The sequence below is a fragment of the Cheilinus undulatus genome, linkage group 5, assembly GCF_018320785.1.
Source record: "Cheilinus undulatus linkage group 5, ASM1832078v1, whole genome shotgun sequence".
Classification (NCBI taxonomy): domain Eukaryota; kingdom Metazoa; phylum Chordata; class Actinopteri; order Labriformes; family Labridae; genus Cheilinus; species Cheilinus undulatus.
The window spans coordinates 44,533,974-44,554,842 of record NC_054869.1 but is presented as its reverse complement, the minus strand read 5'-3'; the positions used below and the strand labels follow the sequence as shown (position 1 = coordinate 44,554,842).

At 38.8% G+C, this 20,869-nt stretch overlaps 1 protein-coding gene across 1 annotated transcript in view; it reads right to left on the bottom strand.

The window, feature by feature from the left end:
- Positions 1-9,493: 9,493 nt before the first annotated feature.
- The window catches only part of inpp5jb (inositol polyphosphate-5-phosphatase Jb), a 51,083-nt gene continuing 39,707 nt past the window's right edge, over positions 9,494-20,869 (bottom strand). The window contains exons 6-13 of the mRNA XM_041787679.1: positions 20,655-20,830; positions 20,331-20,442; positions 18,905-19,014; positions 18,208-18,412; positions 17,655-17,792; positions 16,857-16,940; positions 16,674-16,778; positions 9,494-16,470 (exon numbers count right to left, since the gene is read on the bottom strand). Of these exons, the coding sequence (XP_041643613.1) occupies positions 16,177-16,470; positions 16,674-16,778; positions 16,857-16,940; positions 17,655-17,792; positions 18,208-18,412; positions 18,905-19,014; positions 20,331-20,442; positions 20,655-20,830 (1,224 nt within the window). The 3' untranslated portion in view covers positions 9,494-16,176. The remainder of the gene's footprint in view (positions 16,471-16,673; positions 16,779-16,856; positions 16,941-17,654; positions 17,793-18,207; positions 18,413-18,904; positions 19,015-20,330; positions 20,443-20,654; positions 20,831-20,869) is intronic.

The following is a 20,869-nucleotide window of genomic DNA, read 5'->3' as shown; positions in this document are numbered from 1 at the left end:
TTTATCCTATGAAGTCAGACGCTCTGACGTCACGAGAAGGCAGACCATACCATTGAGCCTTCAGAGGGGTGGGAGCGGACTGAAACCCCAGGAATGCACCGCGGGCTGGCAACCGTACAGCGGCTATGTGTTGTGAAAATGTTACAGTGACAAGAGGATTTGTGTCATCAGCACCATTTACCTTTCACCCTAATAACACTATCACTCTTACAGAGCGCGTGTCTAAGTGTCATACTGGAGCTGTGATAAGAACGACTGTTCAGCAGGTGTTTCACAGGCTTTTTGTAAATGTAGGTTTTATGTCGAGTTGCTGAATTAAACTTTAAATCGTCTGTATTTCAGTCTTCTCTAACATAATGTCACCAAATTACGGAAGCCTTAAAAGAACATGCAACCATGTACTTTATTTTACTAATTTTCCTGGGATTTATTTTTCAAAGATCTTATCTAAATATTTATTGCTTGTTGTATATCCAATCCGTCATAATACTCTTAATTTAGAGTATTTTAATGGGCTTACTAATTGTATTGTCATTAAATGATTACGCATGCCTTTTTATGAATGCGCATGAAAAAATGACAAGCTGAATCTTGAATAGTATTTAGGGCAAATTATTTCCTCCAAATAACAAGACTAGGCAAGTTTATTTATAGAGCACTTTTCATACACAATGTGGGATCTTTATAGAGTCAACAGAGTGTTTATAACAAATTTTATCAAAAAGACAGCAAAGAGGTTTAAAAATGAAATATAATAAAATAGAAGATATCAACAATTACTGTTTATATGAATTAAAAATAGAAAAAGAAAACCTCTGTTTTTAAAAACACCCATCTACTGTATAAATGGGCAAAGCCTGAGTCTATCCACGCCACTCACTTGCCCTGTTGCTATACTTTTTATTTGGAATCGAGGAGTCAGTTGAATAAAAACTGGACACTATAAGGTATAACTGCTAAAGAGTAAACTGATGTTTCTGAATTCCACATAATTAGGGAGAAAAAGTGTTCAAAAGTGGAAGCATCTTCAGGCCTCGGACTGCTAACACTCCCAAAATGCTTGACATCGAACTGGTGTAGTGAAGCTGGAGATCATTACCACTTTTAAACAGCTGTTCCCCAACAACAGTGGTTTGCTGATTAGTAAATACACATTTTCAAGTGCAGTTCATTTTCAAACTTGTAAAATAAATCTTTGTTAAACTCATATTAGATCTCTCCTGGATTGAAATGCTGTTGGTGACTACTGGTGACGTATCAGGAACTTGAAGGTTGTCCCATTTCATCGGGGGAGATCACCACAAGAAAAAAAACACAAACAAGGGAAAGGTAACCTGACAGCCCAGATTGACTGTTTCGTATGCCCATTGCATGGATATATATTTTACATTCTTTTGGGAAACCTCTCATACAAAGGGTTTGGGAAGAGCAGGACTTCTCAAGAATTCTCAGGGGTGATTAGACAAACGTTCTGTTTGTCACATTCATGTTGGGCCAATTGGAGCAATAAGACAAAATGAGGTAGCAGCATGAGCATTTCCACTAACCTGAGTTGTACAGACGAGCGCTGCTGAAGTGTATGAACAGCGGAGCTTATCGAGGGCTAAAATCATTCCAAAGCTTAGAGAGAAATGTGCAAAAACATCTTCTCTGCCAAGAAAGGCTTTCAGTGTGGCTCGTTGCTCTTGTTTTAATAAAGAAATGTGGTCAAGGTCTGATTAAACTGCTGCACTTCTACAGCTACATCTAAGGTAATTGCTACAGCAGCAGCAGCACCCTTTGTTTATAGTGATTTACAGTATTACTAAACCCCACCCGTAATGATGCTAAACTAGTGGTGAAGCTTGTGAGGAGAAAGGCAAAAAATATTTTCCATCAGCTTTAAGTGCTGTTCTTTACTTTGTAGTTCATAAAGAAATGTGGTCCAGTTCTGATAAAATTGCCACTAATCTACAGCTACATCCAAGTTAATCGCTACACTGGTGGCAGACATTGCTATAGGCATCCAGTATAACTAAACCCAGCCTGTAGCCTTGTTCTCAGATGACACTGATGGGTCAGAACCGTTTTTTTTCGGCGGGGGTCGGGCACAAATGTTGTAGATTGAAGCATTGCAAGATGGATCAGCCTGATGATGAGTACATTTTAGCACCTGGATTTCTCAAGATCTTAAGGTTTTTGTCACACTATCTTGGCATGTCAGCACTTCTTTCCTCTTTGATAACAACTGATTTTGTCATTTCCTCATGATCCTGAGGAATAAAGTTGTCATTGGAAAATCAGCATAGATATCCTAAAATGATAATGTAAGAGGTCATGAAACACCAAAAATAACTATCAAGAAGGAGCAGAGTAAGATAGTGTATTGCATGTCCACTTGGGGCGTCTGTATCGTTGTAGTTTTTTTGGGAGGAAAATAGTAAAGGTGTATGTATTTATGGCTATTTAAAAGATCATGTTTATTAGTCTAGTTGGTGTCAGTATGTACATTTATAACCTGATGACCTTTGTTAAAACCATGCTGCTGAAAAGATGAAACTTCTCCAGTTGGAGGACCATTTGGTCCTCGTATCTTTTCCTGTCATATGCTAACTCATCTTAATCCCTTTCTGTGAAGAATTAGCCTGAAGTCCTGTACTTAAACCAGTCTAAAGTAAAGCATTGAGCAAACAGAGACGTAACTAGTTCAACAGCTCAGGGACATGTTGAAAACACCAATATTTAACTAACAAGAAGGACGGGTTTGAACAACTCAAAAAGTGTAAATTAACATGTCAGAAGTCTTTCATTGTTTGAACATTTAAACAGAGATTAGAGGTTCTTTTTTTTTTTGTGGCGCCCTGTTTGAGGTGCAGTTTTGTTTGACATATTTCATGATTTAGTCCTCATGGGGCAACTGCTAATGTTTACCAGAAACCTTTATTAGAGTGCTGTATAAACCAACAATGGCGTAATGAATCTGATAAGTTACATTAATTTCAGCTATCAGGAGAACATCAGAGCGGGTTCTCTGCCGGTTAAACAACCTCATAAAACCTGGAAATACATCTGCAACTAAATGAAGACTGGACGTCTGAGAGAACAGCAGCGACTACGGGCTTTATATCTCATTATAATTTGATTACGCTTTACTCAAAAAGCTCCTCAACCCTCAGGCTGTGTTGTGTAATATAATCTAAAGCTCTGAGAGTGAACATGTTGTACCTTTGAGCAGCAGATGGGTTTGATTATTGTCTGCAGAGGAGCTGATGAACATGATTGAAACTCCAGAGCAGGACCGATTGATTTTAGACGGCCATTCAGGCTTTAAACAACCAGCACAGCACGACCAAATCTTAAAATGTTGGATATTTTTACAAAAAAGGTATGTTCATCAAGAATGTGATGCATGTTTTAAAGAGTAGCATTGCATCTTTAAACACTTACAAGCATGACAAAGCATTTGTTAAATTTATTGCATCACACAAAAAAAGGTGTGTTACAGTCTTCATTATTAGAGTAGATGTCACTTTAATGCAAATAGGGTGGTGCAGTATTGAGTCCTGAAACCTGGAAATGATCAGCTTTAAAGCACTTTGGCTCAGTTATGCAGAAGTTAAAAGAAGGTCTGCTGTTATTAAAGCTTAAAGATTTTAACTTGTATTCTACAACTTATTATCCACCTTTATATTGGGGGTTCTACTATAGGTATGACTATGGGAGAGTTTGCCAGACTCCCCATCATCAGGCACATCTATGCAATGGATATAAAGTGCCTATAAAAAGTATTCACCCCCTTGGATGTTTGACCCTTTTATTGATTTCATTAATCAATCATGGTCAATATTATTTGGCTTTTTGACAAAACAAAAAAACTCTTTAATGTCAAAATGAAAACATTTATACAAAGTTTTATCAATGAAACTCACTGACCTAATTCAACAGAGGTCTGGTCAATTGGCACTAGTAATCTCACAATTAGTGAAACAGGAATCCCCTGAGTGCAGTAAATGTGTCTCAAGTGATAGTAGTATAACGACACCTGTGTCTGGAAGGTCCAGTCACTGCTTAATCAAGATCTCGGCTACCATTACACCATGAAAACAAAGGAACACTCCAAGCAACTTAGAGAAAAGGTGAAGAGAAATAATAATTGAAAAGTATGTAGATAGTTTCCAGGATTTTCCTTTATTTTGCTGCATTGCCACATTTAAAAGTCTATCTGGCATGTAAGGTAATGGTATCTGAACATGCAATGTCTAATGTTGACGCGCTCAGGAGAGGGAAGGTAGGAAGGGTCAACTGCTGGATAAGGGAGAGGTAGCTGCCTTTCTACAGGCTTTCCTGGGCCTGATCCAACCCATCACATACTGGGCGGCCAGGACCCAGTAGGTTGCTCCAGATCTCAGGTTCGGCCTAGTACGTCATGGAGGGGTCAGCTGGGAAGATACCTGAGGACATGGGGCGTGGTCCTGGACCATGGAGGACTGAGCAGTCTAGGACCAAGGTTGACGCAGTGAAGTGTCGAACCGGCATATGCTCCCAAACCTGGCCTGACTTCTGTATGTGAAATCTGATGCTTAGGAGCCAGCCTACATTGGACTCTTGAAGAACTGTAGTTTTTGCACTTGTGCAAGTGCTTTATTTTTCAACACTAAAAGTTGGCTCTTGATGGACCAACAAAAAAGTTAAGTACTAATAGAAATAAAGTAGAACAACTCGTGCCAATATTTTCTAGGAACCCTGTCAGGGATGGGGCTTTAAAAGAAGTATTAATTTTTTTTTAAATTTCAAACCTTTACTAAAGCAACCTTTACAACAAAAGCAAACTACAAGCCTACAGAGCAACCATAAAAAGCAATATTTACAATTTTCATGTTTTGTATTATACAGCGATTCCCAAGGTTGGAGGCAAGGAGCCCTCAGGGGGGTTGAAAGACACTTTAGGGGGGTTATCAGCATGCTTTCCAGAAAACAGAGAAAAATTCTGAATGATTTCAAACTGTCTAACTATTTGATGCAAAATAAATACATAAAAATGACTTCAATCAAAACAGCTATTAAGTGAGACTTATATGAAAGCAACACATAAAAAAATCCTTAAAATGTCAATTAAAAATGATTTTGCGTACAACATCGCATGCGTTTGGTTCTATTGTCTATGGGGTCAATGACTAAAAGTTTAAAAAAGTATTTTTAAATATCAAAAATTGCTTGAAAACTCCTGCACTCTGCACAAAATCATTACTATTTCAGTACTGAAACATCACCACATGAAAGACCTCAAAATCCATGGTTAACTAATTATTGAAACGGATGAGTGTTGTCTCGATGCCAGAATTTTAAACTTCAACTGATAGCATCACCTGCTTTAATACTTTACCAATAAAAAAGGACATCCTAAGGACCAAATATTTGGCGATTTCTTGCTTTAAAGTCATCAGAAATTGCAGGTAAACTTCATCACATTATCAAAATTGCACAAATATGCTGGTACCAAAATGTTATCAGTGTATTCAAATAGTTTATATGGTGTGGAAGAGTGTGTTTGCAATCATCCCCTTTTATACATCTTTCTTATGAGTTTTAGAACGTTTAAATACTCAATCATTAAAATCAGAGAGATTTTCTCACATTATAGTATTTAAAACTTCGATGACCTTAAGATAGTGATGTTTTTGATGTGCTACAGCCAGTTTTATTCGTCACACTGATGTCCTTAAAAGTCCAAATAAATATTTAAAGCAGAGCCTCCAGCACACAAAACTGTTGCTTGCTTCCTGTTTGTGGAACCGAATAGAGTCAAAATTAGACCATCCATTAATCAATTTCACCACAAATTAAGCCTAAGAAGACATCATCTTTCCTCTGAAATAGTAGTTTTTTTTTTGCTTTTATCAGTCTTTACTCTTATAGTTAATGGTCTTACTTGAACCTGCCTTTAGTGTCACTCAGCCCAGTGACTCAACCCCTGAGCAGTGTTACATCAGAGCGGTACGGTCCTGTCACCATGAATCTGCTGGGAGGACACTTTCTGTTCACAGGGTTAAAGCATGATGCAAGACGCACCTGCTGTTGCTGTCTGCAGGATGTGATGTTATGGTTATTTGACCACAGAAAGTCAAATAGAGCGAGCAGCTTTCACCTGTGACAATAGTAACGGAGCATGTGGAGGGGAGGTTGCACGCACTTTTAGATGGTTTAGGCCCAGAAATGACTAAATACTGGATGCCTTCTGTTTTTGCTGCTGTGGTACAGACGCAGGTGTTAGGATTGCTTGACTTTGAGTGTCACATTGGAGTTTAAAATTCTGGTACCATGACAACCCTTTGATTACTTGATTAATCAACATTAATTCATGTTCAGTCCTGTTACACGATCAACGGTGGTGCTGCTCTGTTGTTGTGTTGAAGACTCTTGTAGTAGGGGTGGGACAAAATATGGATCCTCTAACCTATTGTAGTCCTGATTTGGCTGATACAAGGATTTGTTTGGCTGGTGTCAGTTATTGATGTTAAAAGTAAAAATACACTTAAGTGGGCTTAGACAGTTTGACTCACTGTCTTGACTTCATGAGTCTTCACAGTGGCCCTGCCTTAGATGAATGAGTGTAACTTAAACGATAACTGGACATTAAAGATGTTCTCAATGATTAAGTGTCACATCTTACAACTGTATCACGCTTTCTGTGTTTGGCTGTTCATTGTTTTTCATCTGCTGCAGATTTTTAATCTAAAGGAGGTTTTCCTAATTACATAAAGTTTGAAAATAAAGACAGTGAAGGAAGAAGATGACAGCAGGATGTTGGTGTTAGTAAATTAGTAAAGCATGAAGTGTTGAAATTGATGCAAAATTGCAGTGAATAGTCATTAAGCGTGCTCTTTACCCTCTTAGGGTACTTTTGTATTCTTCATTTAACCAGGTATTCTGATGTACCAAGTTTCATCGCATTATACTGCAACATATCAGCTTTAGCCGAATTGTATCATGATATTGTTGAGATCACAGGCCACATACTGGACATTGTATTGAATCTAGGGCTGTGCTTGAGTATACGTGAAAGAGCTGATTTTATAAAGTATTTAAAAAAATACAAGTAACATTCAAAGTTGCAGACAAAACGCTGACAACACTTTGGGTACCAAAATGTTCCCGATATTTTTGTGCAATATAGACAGTGTAGAAGTTTGCCTGCAATCTTGCTGGCTTTCCCTCATCAAACTCATCAAATACACAATCCAACAACTCCAAAACGCTCTTGTGGACAATTTGTGACCTGCACATTCACCACGCTATGAAAAAAATACTCAGAACTACTTTCCGAGTAAACCACTGGGCAGAGTGACACAGCGTGTGCCTGTGGCAGTGCTGTAGTTGCTTGGTAGTTCCAGCTTTGCATTTAGCTTTAAAACATCTCCGTCTCGTAACGTTCCATTTCATAGCATGGTAAATGTACAGGTCACAACTTGTCCATGAGAGCGTTTTGGAGTTGTTGGATTGTGTATTTGATGAGTTTGATGAGGGAAAGCCAAAAATACCATCTATCTCCATAGCATTAGCTGTGCAGCTGGTATATCAGTCCCCCCAGATCTAGAAACAGCTTGCACCGACAACTAAAGGAAACAAACCTATTTCTAAGACTATAGGAATTATGGCAATGGGTGAATTTGCCAAAATGTTGAAGTATCCTTTTAATCTCTAGAATTACCCACTAGTGGATATCCAGGACTTCTTTTTTATGCTGCTGTGGTATCAAACCTGTATTATTGAGTTTTGTTTGCCTTTATTTCTCAGACAACGCAGCTGACGCAGGACGACACGTCTGGTGCACCCAGATTATCCCCATAGAGGTTGGGTGTTGAGGAGTAGGAGCGACATGAAGAGTTGAGGCTGAGGACGGGCCAACAGGTGCTATCAGAGGCTGCAGTGAGAAGAAGAAACAAGCTTTGGATGAAGATGAAGGACACCAACTGGGCTGCAAAAGGTCCAACCTGAGGGTTAAAAGCACCCCTGGGACATCAGGTGGGTCTACTGGATGAAGCGCTCCCCAACTCAAGGTACACAAACGATTTAAATACTGATCACAGTGATTGTATAAAGTCAAGAAGGAGACACGCTTTGTTTTTTTAAGGCCATCAACTTTATTTTGTCTGTAAAAACACATCATAATCTCTGACACAGTCTCTGTTTCTTGATCTTTCTCATCAGTCTCTAAAGTCTCCCACCCTCCTCAGCTCACCCCACCTTTAATCCTCTTCAACATCTCATGCTTTTCACTTATAAAACTATCACAAGAAACATACTGTTACTACCCATTTATCAAGCAATGGCAATAAATATGAGGAGACTGAGGACAGACAGCACTCTTTATGTGATCACTTTATATTTCCTGATAGAAAAGAAAATAATTCTCAGTACTCTAATATAATTTTGACATTTCCTTTGAAATAATGCTCCTTCACTGGCCAGCAGAATTCAGGCTCATTTAACCATTAAATAAGAAAATAAATACATAATTTAAGTAAAATAATCTTTGTGGCATAGATTGTCTTCTATTGTATATTTTTACCATACTTTATATACGTCCTTTACACATATTTCTTCTATTTTAGCCACAGAATTACAAAGAAAGAACATTCAGTAGACAGAGGATTTCATTTCACAACAGATAGTCACTGATCATGACTGCAGAACTGATTATCAGAGGCTGGCGGCACACTGGAGGATCTCAGGCCCCACTGGCTCTCAAATCATCTGAGGAACATGGTCTGATGCAAGGCTTGTCAGAGCCGCCCTGATCTGAAACTGATCTACGATTCCAGATCGGGCTGCCTACGATGGAGCACCAGCAATAGTCAGTGAGAATGAGCAGACCAGGAGGCGTCCTAAAGCAAATGAGTGCTTTTAAGGAGCCAAGAGAAATATTGAAAAAGAAGACCAGAATACTTAACTACAGCAACATGAGTGCTTTTGTAACGTCTCACATAAACAAACCACAGTTGTTGTTTTTTTTAACTCTCCAAAACAGAACTAACCCCAGGACAGCCAGACAGTTATTCTCCTTATATTTGTCTTTCTTCTGAAGTCACGTCTGATCACTCAAATTTCTGTGAGATGTAGTGTCAGTGAAATCACCCCCTATTGAAAGGTTGATTTTTATGTCTCCACTCTGGTGACAGCCAGGGACCAGAGGCATTTTTTGTCATTGTCACTCCGTCCAAGAACTGTCTGTACAGCTGAAACAAGCTGTTCTCAGATTTTCCCCTCATGATGTCATGTGGGGAGTTAGCACCGCCCCCAGGTTCAGTTGGCTCTCCCTGCTTGGAAGAAAGTTCTGCCCTCCTCTCCTGACCCTCCTCTCAGCAGAACCACATCCATTAAGCTGCATCCATTTCCTGAGAGGGGCGGAGTCAGACAGTTCTTTAACATTTAAAGCCACAGACACAGAAACTGCTTGTTCTGAGCAGGGCTGAAACAGAGGGATTTTTAGACATGCAAAAATCCGATACTGGAGTGTTATTTTCAGCAACAAACTTCACTGGCATGTTTTGGGGACCTCTACGACTGAGATAAACTTGTCTTAAAAGGGTCAAATATGTGACCTTCAAGCTTTGTAGAAATGCCCAATCTGAATCAAAATGAACTGATAGATTTTGGAAATCATGAGTCAAAGAATGGGTCATTGATAGGGATGGAGCTCGAAACCCAAGAATATGAAGACCCAGTTCTATGTTTTCAAAAGCTGTTTGGTACTGGCAAAGAAGATTTGGCTAATTTTTCATGGGCGTGACACACATACTCAGCTCTGCTGCTCATCCCACAAATGCATGTTCCTTACAATCTGGAACCATTTAAAAGAGAAATACACAGACGTTCCAACAATATAAGATTCACTGCCAAGAAGCATTGTTGCAAGAAAGAAATAATCTACTGAACACGAGATTTAGCTGTCTGTCAGGAGGCTTTAAAACCACTTCACCTACACCTCTTTGTCTGTTTTTGCGCTGACTTGAGTTAGATTGAGACGGTGTTTTAGATAAGGTGACCATCATGGATTGGCTTTAAAAGACAGCTTCAAAAACCACTTAAATGCCTTCACTCCTATTTCATACGATACTTCATACAGGCTATGCAATACATATCACGTGTTGTTGCCTGGCTGCATCATCTAGTGTGGTTGTTTATAGGATAATGATAATAAAAATCAGTTGAAATCATGCTTGTCTGCGGTTCTTTTATAGATTTGAGGATCGTCTAGTGTGTAGCCAGCCTAAATTATCTAGAGTAGGACAAATTCATACAATCTTTAACATTTTTTTACATGTCACTCTACACAAAAAGGTCCAAAAGATTTCCATTCAATGAAAATGAAAAAGAATGAATGCACTATGAAATGATTGAAACAACTTCAAGTGAATGCAAGTGTTAACTGTCCTGCATTTTCTTCACCTAACACGTACACTGCAGTTAAATCTTTATACTTGACTTACAGTGTTTTTCTAATAACGTTCACAGCCACGATTATAACAAAGAGGAGTCAAAAACAGCACTTTACGGCACAAAATCACAGTACCGGAATGTACAGTATGTCCAGCAGCAAACCATGCAAACAGTCACAGCCCATTCAGTCACACACGCTCTGCCATCCAAAACACACACTCACGGATGCGTCCATAAAAACACATACACACTAAATACACACTGAGGTTACAGCTACAACAGTATTCACTGTCCTAATGCTAACAGCCCAGAAGTACAAAGAGTCTAAGACGGTGCATCAGAGGTCACACAGTAACTATGCAACACGACTACTGCGACTATCGTCACTGTCAGCTAATCACCAATGTCATCAATGGAGCGTCTGAGGGAGTGGAAACGGCAACAATCGTACAAAAAAAGGTCACAACTGAAAAGTAGAAATCATATAAAAATAAAGCATCTCATTTGGCTGAAATATCACTGCTGCATGGTGATATTTCACAACAGTGGAACATGTCCGCCTCCCTCTCGGTTTAATGCAGAGCCCTGTTAAAGCACAGCCAAGTAGCGCTCCTGCTCAGATATTTAGCTATGTTTGGGACGATATTCAGCCAATTTTACTCAAAATTTGATTTAATACAACAGACAAAAAGGCAGAGTTAAACAAACAAAAAAAATCAATGCAATTTTTTTCTATACCTCCAATTTCTTAAAAGTTGAGACATTTTGTGAATAACAAATAAACGTGGAAGGACACGTTATATTTTAAGGAAAATAGACGCCAGAGGAAACATATACAATAAAAATAGGAGGGGGCCCAGAACAGAGCCTTGTGGGACACAACTTGTAAGTGTAGGAATAATACAATACAGGATGAACAGAGAAGGTCCCATCTGTTAAGTAGGACGGAAACCACTGAAGTGTAGTCTCCTTTAGTGGTTTCAGTGGACTTTCAGTATCTTTCCACAGAATGATACCACACTTAGGTGGCAGGGGTGGTAGATGGAGTCATCTTACCCTGCCTTATTTGGTAGGTTTATTTTCTCTGTCTCTTTGCTCTTTTGACACTATTCACTAGATCAGTGGTTCTCAACTGGTTCAGCATCAGGACCCACCAGTCTGTCTTAAGTCAAATCATGACCCAAATTTCCAAAAGCTTTCTACATTAGCTAACTGAATATGTTGCAGTTTGGAGCATGACTGAACCAAAATACATGACATGAAAAAGGAAAAGGGACAAAACGGAAAAGTTTTATACCCTTTTGTCCCATTATTATTTTATAAAAATTTTGCCAATTTTGCAGAGAGCTTGAGAAATTACTTCATTGTCATGTAAAAAGTCGCTTTATCATTGCAAGAAAGGGAGATAAACTACTTCAAATATTGATCAAACATGTAAATTTACCCAGTCCCGATTTCAATTGACGCCTCTCTGTCTTCCTAAACAGACTTTAAAATCAAGAGAAAACATTCAGCAAATATACTTGGGTCTCTGCAAATATAGCTGGGTGTCCCACCTAACCATGACACTATGTTGACATGTGGGAAACAGAACTTTATTTGCAATTTTTCAGGTATCTTATTAAAGTTCCGATATACTGACAACCCAACAAATGGGTATAAAAGAGCACTACAGAATATATAAAATATTGTGCTGAAAATATTACAACAATTCAAGAGGATGTGATGCTGCAGAGTGATTAACATAACCCTGTTTTGAACAATGATCCTTGCATGAAATTTGAAATAGTGCATAATTATGAAAAAACAGAATTTCTCTGTTTCAATATCTGTTTCGATATGCTGCCTTGGTGCTATTTTCAATCAAATATGGTCTTTCAGTGCTTTGAAAATCATCACATTCAGTTTATTTACAGCTATTCCAACATCCCAACTTTTTAAGAAATTATGCTGTAATTTTGGTGCTGTGTGAATAAAGAAGAAGCCCATTATCTCACAGACAGCAGTGACCTGCATGCTTCCAGGCTCAGATAATGCTGTTGTTGTCACCAGCTGAGATAGTTAATAAACTGGCTCCTACAGGACAGCTCTGCAGTGTCAGCTAACAGCCAGTCTCCCACGCCACGCTGCATTTGGCGCTCTATTTAAAGGCCTTTATGCTCACATTCACCCTGACATGTGCTGCTGCTGCTGCCAAACCCCCTGAACCCCCATCTCCACCTACTTCAGCTCTGCTCGGATTTGATGAAACCTGGAGAGATTTACTCCCACTGGTGGATCATTTGAAAGACCACCTGCATGCTATGTTAGGGCTGGGTGATTTATGGAGTTTTTAAGACACCGTTTTAAATGAGATTCAGATACTGTTCATATGGATTAAAAAATAGACTGCATGCCTAATGCTAAGTAAGGAGATAGTTTACAGTAAGAACCACTAAAAGTTATATGCTTAATGACCTCAAAATGATCCATTTGAAATGTTTAGTCTAAATTGAGAATTATCTTTATATTTCTTTGCATGTCAGAGCATTTTTATTAGTATTAAAAAAACAAATAATGTTGATAGTTGTTTGATACCATGGCAACAAAGAAGGCCAATATTTAGAAATTTGTTTTCATTTATCAAAAACTGAAGGCAAACTCCTGCTCACTAACTTTTTCACACAAATAAATTGGCAACATTTGGAAAAGTGGGTGGAACTGGTTGAAGAAAATGCAATTTAGGCAGTGTCCTCCCTCTTTTATGAAAAATATGACTGAGGATTGTCAATTTTCTATATTTTTGTTACATATGTCAATATTTACAAAGTAATTTTAGTAGTAAATTTACCAATACCAATATTTAAATGTAGTTTAGACCTAAAACTTCAGTCCTGAAAACACAAAATTTAAAGTTTGCAGATGAATAATAAATAAACAAATTTCAGTCATTAAAACATTTTAAAGTGTTAGGAATGATGATGAAGAAAGAAAAAGACTTCAGCTAATGTAGGTCCGTTGGTCCAGCCTATAACTCCACTGGCTTATTTTTTAATATGGCCAATATTTACAGCTGATATAGGGAGATTTTTATAGTCAAAATATCTGCGGATACCAATATCATGCCAATGTGCATCTCTAGTTTTGTATGATGTAAACAATTTTTTTTTTAGACAGGAGTTGGTCTGCAATTTTGAAGGATTCATTCCTCTCCCACACTGATTCTATGAAAGGGATTTATTTATTTATTTAAAGCTTGAAAATTTTGAACCATATACAACATTCTCTCTCCTCTGCTTAATAGTATGACTAAAGATCCTGAAGTTTCTTTACTTTCTGATACCACCCATAAAAGACATTTTATCATCTTAGCTCACGTGGCCAAGAGTATAGAAAATTCTGATAAACTTAATTTATGGAAATGTTGCCAATGATTTTGTACATATTAGACAGTGTGTTAAAGTTTGTCTGCAATTTCTGACAATTAAAAAATATATATATATTAAAAATTCACCCCATATTGCTAGCTTCCAGTCACATGACCAACACAGAGGCCTGGAGGGCAAAAAGAGCATACAGTAGCTGTTACCACTAACTGTTACATGGAGCTGCAGGTATTTTAATTTTTTTTATTAATTTAGAGAGTCTTAGAAGTGTTTTAGTCAATAAAACTGCTGTTTGCCAACATTAGCTAGTTCACGTAACTTAATGATCGTATCAGGATCACTGTCAGCTGACAGTCAGTGTTCTGCTGTTGTAATGTTATTAAAAGGCAGCCATATTTTGAACAAATTAACAAAATATTTGATGTCAGGATTATGAGGAGTCTGTTTGGTGCTACCATACTGTTCCCTAAAGATTTGGAAAGTCTAACATCAGTAAACCGCTATTTGCTCCTCTATTACTGTTGCTGTGGTATCAAACAGGTTTCAATATGATCTGATTTTTGCATAAATATGGTGATATGATTTTTGGTCCATATTGCCCAGCCCTCTGTTATGCATTATGGTTTTGTTGAATGCAATTACAGGAGCAGGACTTTGGAAAATAACTCCACTCAGTCAAACTGTATGGTTATCTCCATGTTCGGTTTGCAGAACTTTAAGCCAGAGTCCACATGGAGGCAGGTTTGTTTTTCAAGCAGAGGTTTTCTTTGAGTTTTGGCCTTTTGCAGACAAACTTACAAACAGCGTTGCACCTCACTGAAAACCCACATTTTGAAAACTCCCTCCAGGATGAAGGTTTTTTAAAGACACCGTGTACAGTGTTTATGCATGGATGGGGAAAACAAGTTTTAGGCTTATGACAAAACACCATGCACTGGTTTCTCCTCTGCTTGATGTCACTGGTGTGTGGTTTTATCAGTACCTTGTACATGGCAGCAGCAGACTTAGCCAAACTTGTGCTGCTGATGAACAGATGCCTGAATGGACTACAGAGACCACTGTTTTTTAGGACGAGACCTAGTTCAGGTCGGAGAGGCAACTCTGAAGATAAATTGGTCATTGCAGAGGAATGAAGTGTACATTTTTACATGTCAAGGACATTGTGGCTGTATTAGAGTGAGCTGCCTCACCTGCACAGTGAAGGTCAGATTACTGATGACCCAAAGGATGCAGGAGGTCAGCAGGTTAAATTTGGGTATCAAATTTGCCACTATACGATTTTCAAGTCAGTTAAACTAATTATCTAACTTTTTTTTCTTCAATAAACACCGACCTGAAATCCCAGTCAAATACTCTTTTAAAACTGAACTGAGACCAGTAGCCGCTGTAGCTACTGGTGTTAATGGCTTCTGTCATCCTGCCAGAGCTCTCCCCCATCACCATGCCAGACATAAACATGAGAAGCTTAGCGTTAAGTGTGTCATAGGAACAGTGCAGTATGGCAGTATTTTAGATAAGTAAATGGAAATAAAGTTGTATGTGAGTTGTAACAAAGGCTGGTGGAGATAACTGCTAACTTTAGCCACACTGTACTCAGCATACTAGCCCCTGACATGAAATGATCCTGTGATGAATTTGACTGTTTTCTGGGCATTTTGTCCTCGAGACTAGTCAGTAGAACACAATCTAAATGCCAATTTATGGAAATAGCCAACTGGGAACATACTTAGTTGACATGATGTGCTCTTTACATTGAAGTTTTGCGTTTTCAAGTGGTTGAAGACATTTTTCAGAATGTAGCGTGTGTGGACGGAATTATTTTTTAAAGAGAGGAGGAAAACCTCTGTCTAGAAAATACCCATCTACGTGTGGACTAGGCCTTAGATGAAATGCATATACCTCAGAGCAAATTTGTTCAATAATAAAAACATGTTCCACGTTTAAGCAAACTGAGATTTTTGCTTACAATATGTTGAACTCTCATGAGTGTTTTCTGACGTTTGCAAGCAGTTTCCTGAAATGACTGCAGGTATTCATTTCAAACTGCTGCCAGGAAACACGAGATGGTTTCTGTTCTACTCTACATGACTATAAATCCTTGAGTATTTGTGAATGCAAGGTGTCAGTTCCCTGTACTGTCCACACCTGAGAACGGACAAAGGTAGAAGAAACAGAGTGAAAGAGCCACAAACAAAATCATACAATGTGCACATCGTCAGAACTCAAGGCAAAGTAAAGCCTTCTGGACGAACCGGAGGGCTGTTCCTGAAAAGGATGGCATCAGAGACTGTATCATTTCATTACAGGAAACATACAGTGTGGTGGATGTATGTGAGAAAAGACACAACAGTTGGTTATGTAACCTGTGACACCAGCAGGACTCGGCTCTGCATCACACCCCTGCGTCCCCTGTGTCTTTTTCTTGGGTGCTGCCGCCCTCTGCTGGACGTCCTGTAGACTCACACTCAGCTGCTTCACCGGCCGCATCGGGCTCTTTGATTTTGGCCTGAGCTGGGCTGCTGGAGCGACTGCGGCTGTGGCTGCCGCTGCGATGGCCGCGGTGCTTTTTGCGAGGACTGGGGCTGCGCGACCTCGTCTTCATGAGGACGACGGTGCTGTCGTCTTCGGAGCTGAAGTCAGAGCTGTCTGAAGAGCTGTGGTCAGGACCTGTGGTGGGAAGCTGGATCTGAAGATGGATAAAAAAGGGGATTAGAGGAGATGGAGGATGAAGAAAGAGCAGCTAAATGTCAGTAAATGTTATGATAAAGTGTAGAGATGCAGATGGGAACATTAGCAGTAAGAGCACACATAAGAAGTAATGTCACCCTCTGATACGAAATGCATTTGATGGTTCTGACCTACAGAAAGCAGAGTTGAGGCAATAATTACCTGAAATGGCTCTGTTACACCCACAATGGTGCTCATGTTGTTGCTATAGTAGCCCAAGATAAAGTCCCCTGAGCCTTTGGGCAGTTCCTCCTCCGTAAAATTTACCTGAAAGACAGTGTACATGCATTAAACATGAAATAAAAAGACATATAAGGAGAAATTGGAGTGTTTTGTCCACTTTACCTGCTGTTCTTGTCGGAGAAAGTCATTCTCTTCTTGTTTGGCCCACACGTAGCCCACGTAGTCCTTATGGTGTTTGAAACCCACCTGAGGAGGCATCAGCGCAATCAGACTCAAATTACTCCGCTCAGGAAAAATGTCAAGAAAGTCCTTATGATTACCAGAGAATGATTATTCAACAGCCACTTAGTATTTATAAAGCACCTAATCAGAATTAAGCAGAACATTAACAGGACTTAGATATTTCTGTAAACTCTAAGGCCAGCCACACACTTTTAAATCTTATACAATTTTGAAACCGTGGGAGACCACAGACATAAGGACAATTTCAAACGATTTTTTTATCTTCAATCCTCCGAATGCACACACTAGTCAACTGAGCCACAGACTGTCAGACCACACACCTGCTGACCTGCCAGCAACCTCGGGTGATCACAGCTTCAGAAAAACACAAACGCGTATGTCTGTCAATACCCTATTGCTGTCCCTCCACAACAGGCTGCCCTTGCATGTGTTACAGGTGCAGCAAAATTAAAAAAACATCGGGATACGCCCCCACGGTCGTCAGGGGAGGAAAATCTTGCCTCAAATCAGGCTTAAAATCCTGCAGTGTGTGGCCGGCCTAAGGCCGACAACATTTTTATTTCCTTTACAATAGAAGGCTCTACTTTTTTATCTTCTGTTTTCTTTTTTTGGCATCAAAAACACCAAGAAAATTCCTTAACTACTGAAAGCTACTTTGCAGTGAACATTATTGTGGTTTTGAGTTTAACTGTTATTTGGATAGGATTTTTGTTTTACCTTATACAGTCCGATCCAGTCCCAGGAGCTGCGGGCAAAGTTTGGAGCCAGTTTGAATTTAACGATGGCATCAGGGATGCTGTTCCACTCATCCTCCACTATGAGCGTGACCAGAGGAACATCCACTTTATAAGGGAACTACAGAGAACATTCAAAACAAATGACAGCAGAGGAGCTGGGTTAATTTACGCAGCCATTCTAGATTTTTAAAAAATATTTTGAAAATATTTTGACATTTTTATTTGATTCAGTCATTTTTATTTTCACTATATTTTTAGTCTAATTTAGCTGACAAAACATCAAAAACATTTCAGTTTTAGACCAACAAATCTTCATCAGGCATGGACGTCCCTGCTTAATAAAGGACTTGGGTGCCTCTGATCTTCTGTTTTAACTGCCATCTCCATCATGGACTCTTGTTTGCATATACATCAAGACGACACTTTTCAATAAAAGTAGTCAAAGACACTAGCTAAGGGTAAAGTTTAAATGATGAAAGGTGAATAACTATGACAGATGTTTACACCGTCAGTCTTGTCACAGTGCATCTCACCTGTAGGGTGAAGATGGATGACACGGGTTTGTGGTCACTGACGATATACTCCATGTAACTTCTGTAGTAGTGCTGCGTCACTTTAATCCCACTGGTCAGTCCCGACATGGAGCCACGCTTACCTGCGCTAAGAGCAGCTGCAGGTGCGGTGGCTCTCAGACGCCACAGGATGCGGTCGGTCCAAGCCGGTTTACGCTTCTTCCCACTGAGTGAGGGACAGAAAGAGATAAGGGGCAAGAAAAGAATAATTTATTCATTATCCACACATAGCTCCTCTTCAAATTTCACTCATTCTTGTTTTTGTGCTCTTAAAACAAAATAAATCCTGATGAAAATGTAAAACTTTTAGTTGTCTTTCACACCCTGCATACAGTAGAGGAATCATCGTTAATGACCATGTTAGCACTGTCATCTCAAACAATTTTAAATACAAATATCTCTCTTCTTGCACCATATTTTCTTTTGAATTTTTTTTATTTAGTTTACCAAAAAGGAAAGAAAAATGCCCAGGATATCTTATAATGTCAGATGGTTTCTCTTAAAGTCTGCCTTGATAAAATAAACAGATACGTGTGGAACAAAGGGTCAGTTTCCTGCTCCCCTCAGGCTGCTGAGGACCTTTCAGAGAGGAGAGTATTACTGCAGCTCTGTATCTGATCAGTGGCCTTTTTCAGCCCCCGCCCCTGGCGTCCCCTACCTCGTGTCATATGTGTTCGTCCCCACGTCAAACTTGTAGGTGGGAGGAAATTTCAGCGGCCCCTCCTGGAAACCCTCCAACACTGTCTCGCTGTCTTTGGCCATGTTGAGCTATAACAATAACAACAAATAAACACTGCATTACTTACGCTGATTTTATTCTAATAATGTTGGTAGTTTAGAATCTTTAACTGTATCCATTTTATTTCTTTTATCTATTATAAATTATTTTCTATATTATATCTTTCTTTACTCTACTTTCATCAATATTTTCTGCCTGTTTTTTGTGAGGTACGTTGGGCTGCATGTTTTCATGTATGAAAGGAGCTATACAAATATATATATATATATATATATATATATATATACAAATAAAGCTGAGCTGAGCTGAGAATGCTAAGACTTCGTACCAGCGTTTTTGGCATCCCTTCAAAAAGGAAAGAGTGTCTCTACTGCCCTCCAGTGGCTTCTTTGACATCCTCTCTAACTAGAAATTTTAGAACTCACAGGCTTTGGAATTGAAGTCTTACAGTGTTCCAGTGGATAAAAGAATAATCATTATAAAAATCACAGATATAACCTGATTAGAATCTAAAAATAAAGAGGAGGCAATGCACAGAGTGCCATGCTGTACAAATAATCCTGTTAAAAAAGCTTAAACTCATGTTTGGAGACTTGTAAACATACAAAATTTTAAGAGTTTTGTGGTGATGATTTTCTATTCTTCAAGTATTTTTTTGTGAATGTGGCTGAACAGATGTTATAATACTATCTTAAGAGCTGTGATCTCGAATATTTTTCTCAATAATCAGTGGAATTGCTCAATTATATTTTTGAATGTAAAATTTGACTAATCAGCCATAGAGGTCAAAAGAAAACATAAAATTATTATTTCATATACTCCATTTTCTTGTGATAAGAAAGGAAAGACCTTTGCATGTAGTATTACAAACAAATTATATGCAACCCCAATTCAAAAAATGTTGGGATGCTGTGTGGAATGTAAAAAAGAGGGGATGCTACACAATGGTAAACATGGCCCTGTCCCTACGTTTTTCAAAGTGTTGCTGCCATCAAATTCAAAATGAGCTAATATTTTTAATGAAAATGTCTCAGTTATATCTCATATGTTGTTTGTGTTCTACTGTGAATAAAATATTGATTGATGAGATTTTAAAAATCATTGCATTCTGTTTTTATTTAAATTGTACACAGCGCCCCAACTTTTTTTAATTGGGGATGTACCTTATTATAAAACAATCCCACCTTGGAAGTCTGTGTTGTGGTTTGCACTTTGGTAACTTTACTTTAGTAAACAGATGCATTAGAACAAATGATAAATTTAGATTTATGTCTGGGTTTTTTTTCCTTGTTTTCCAGGGCTTTAGATTTAAAAAAAAAAAAGATTTGACATGTTTTATATTTACCTGATCCTTTTCCCACAGCATTGTATACTTGTTGTTATCAATGGCTGACTTTACCACTTGCATTTCCAGATCATCAATGCGGAAATTGAGATCACCAAACCAGAACACCACGCTGAGAGACAGAGATCATTTAATAATTCATTAAATGCAGGCAGCTGTACTTATGCATTACTAAATGTGACATGATAAAACTCATAAAACATTCATGTTTAGAAACAATGTGAGGTTGTTAGGGATATCTCAGAGCTTGTTATCAATTCCAAGACATTAATAATATTAATAACGTGTTGATTTGGAAATGTGTTCTGTTTGTGTGTTTCATACTCGTGGTCAAGCACCCCGGTGGCGGCCTGGCCCTCAAACTGCTGCTGCTGCAGGATGCTCTCAAAGTCTTCCATGCGCTGATCCGAGTTTTCCATGTGAGCCGGCAGGTGGCAGTTCAGGAAGCAGATGGTGTGACCGAACACAGACATGCGGGCGCTCACACCACCTTTATTCCCCTAAAACAGACACAAACAGAGAGGAGGATGAGTAACATT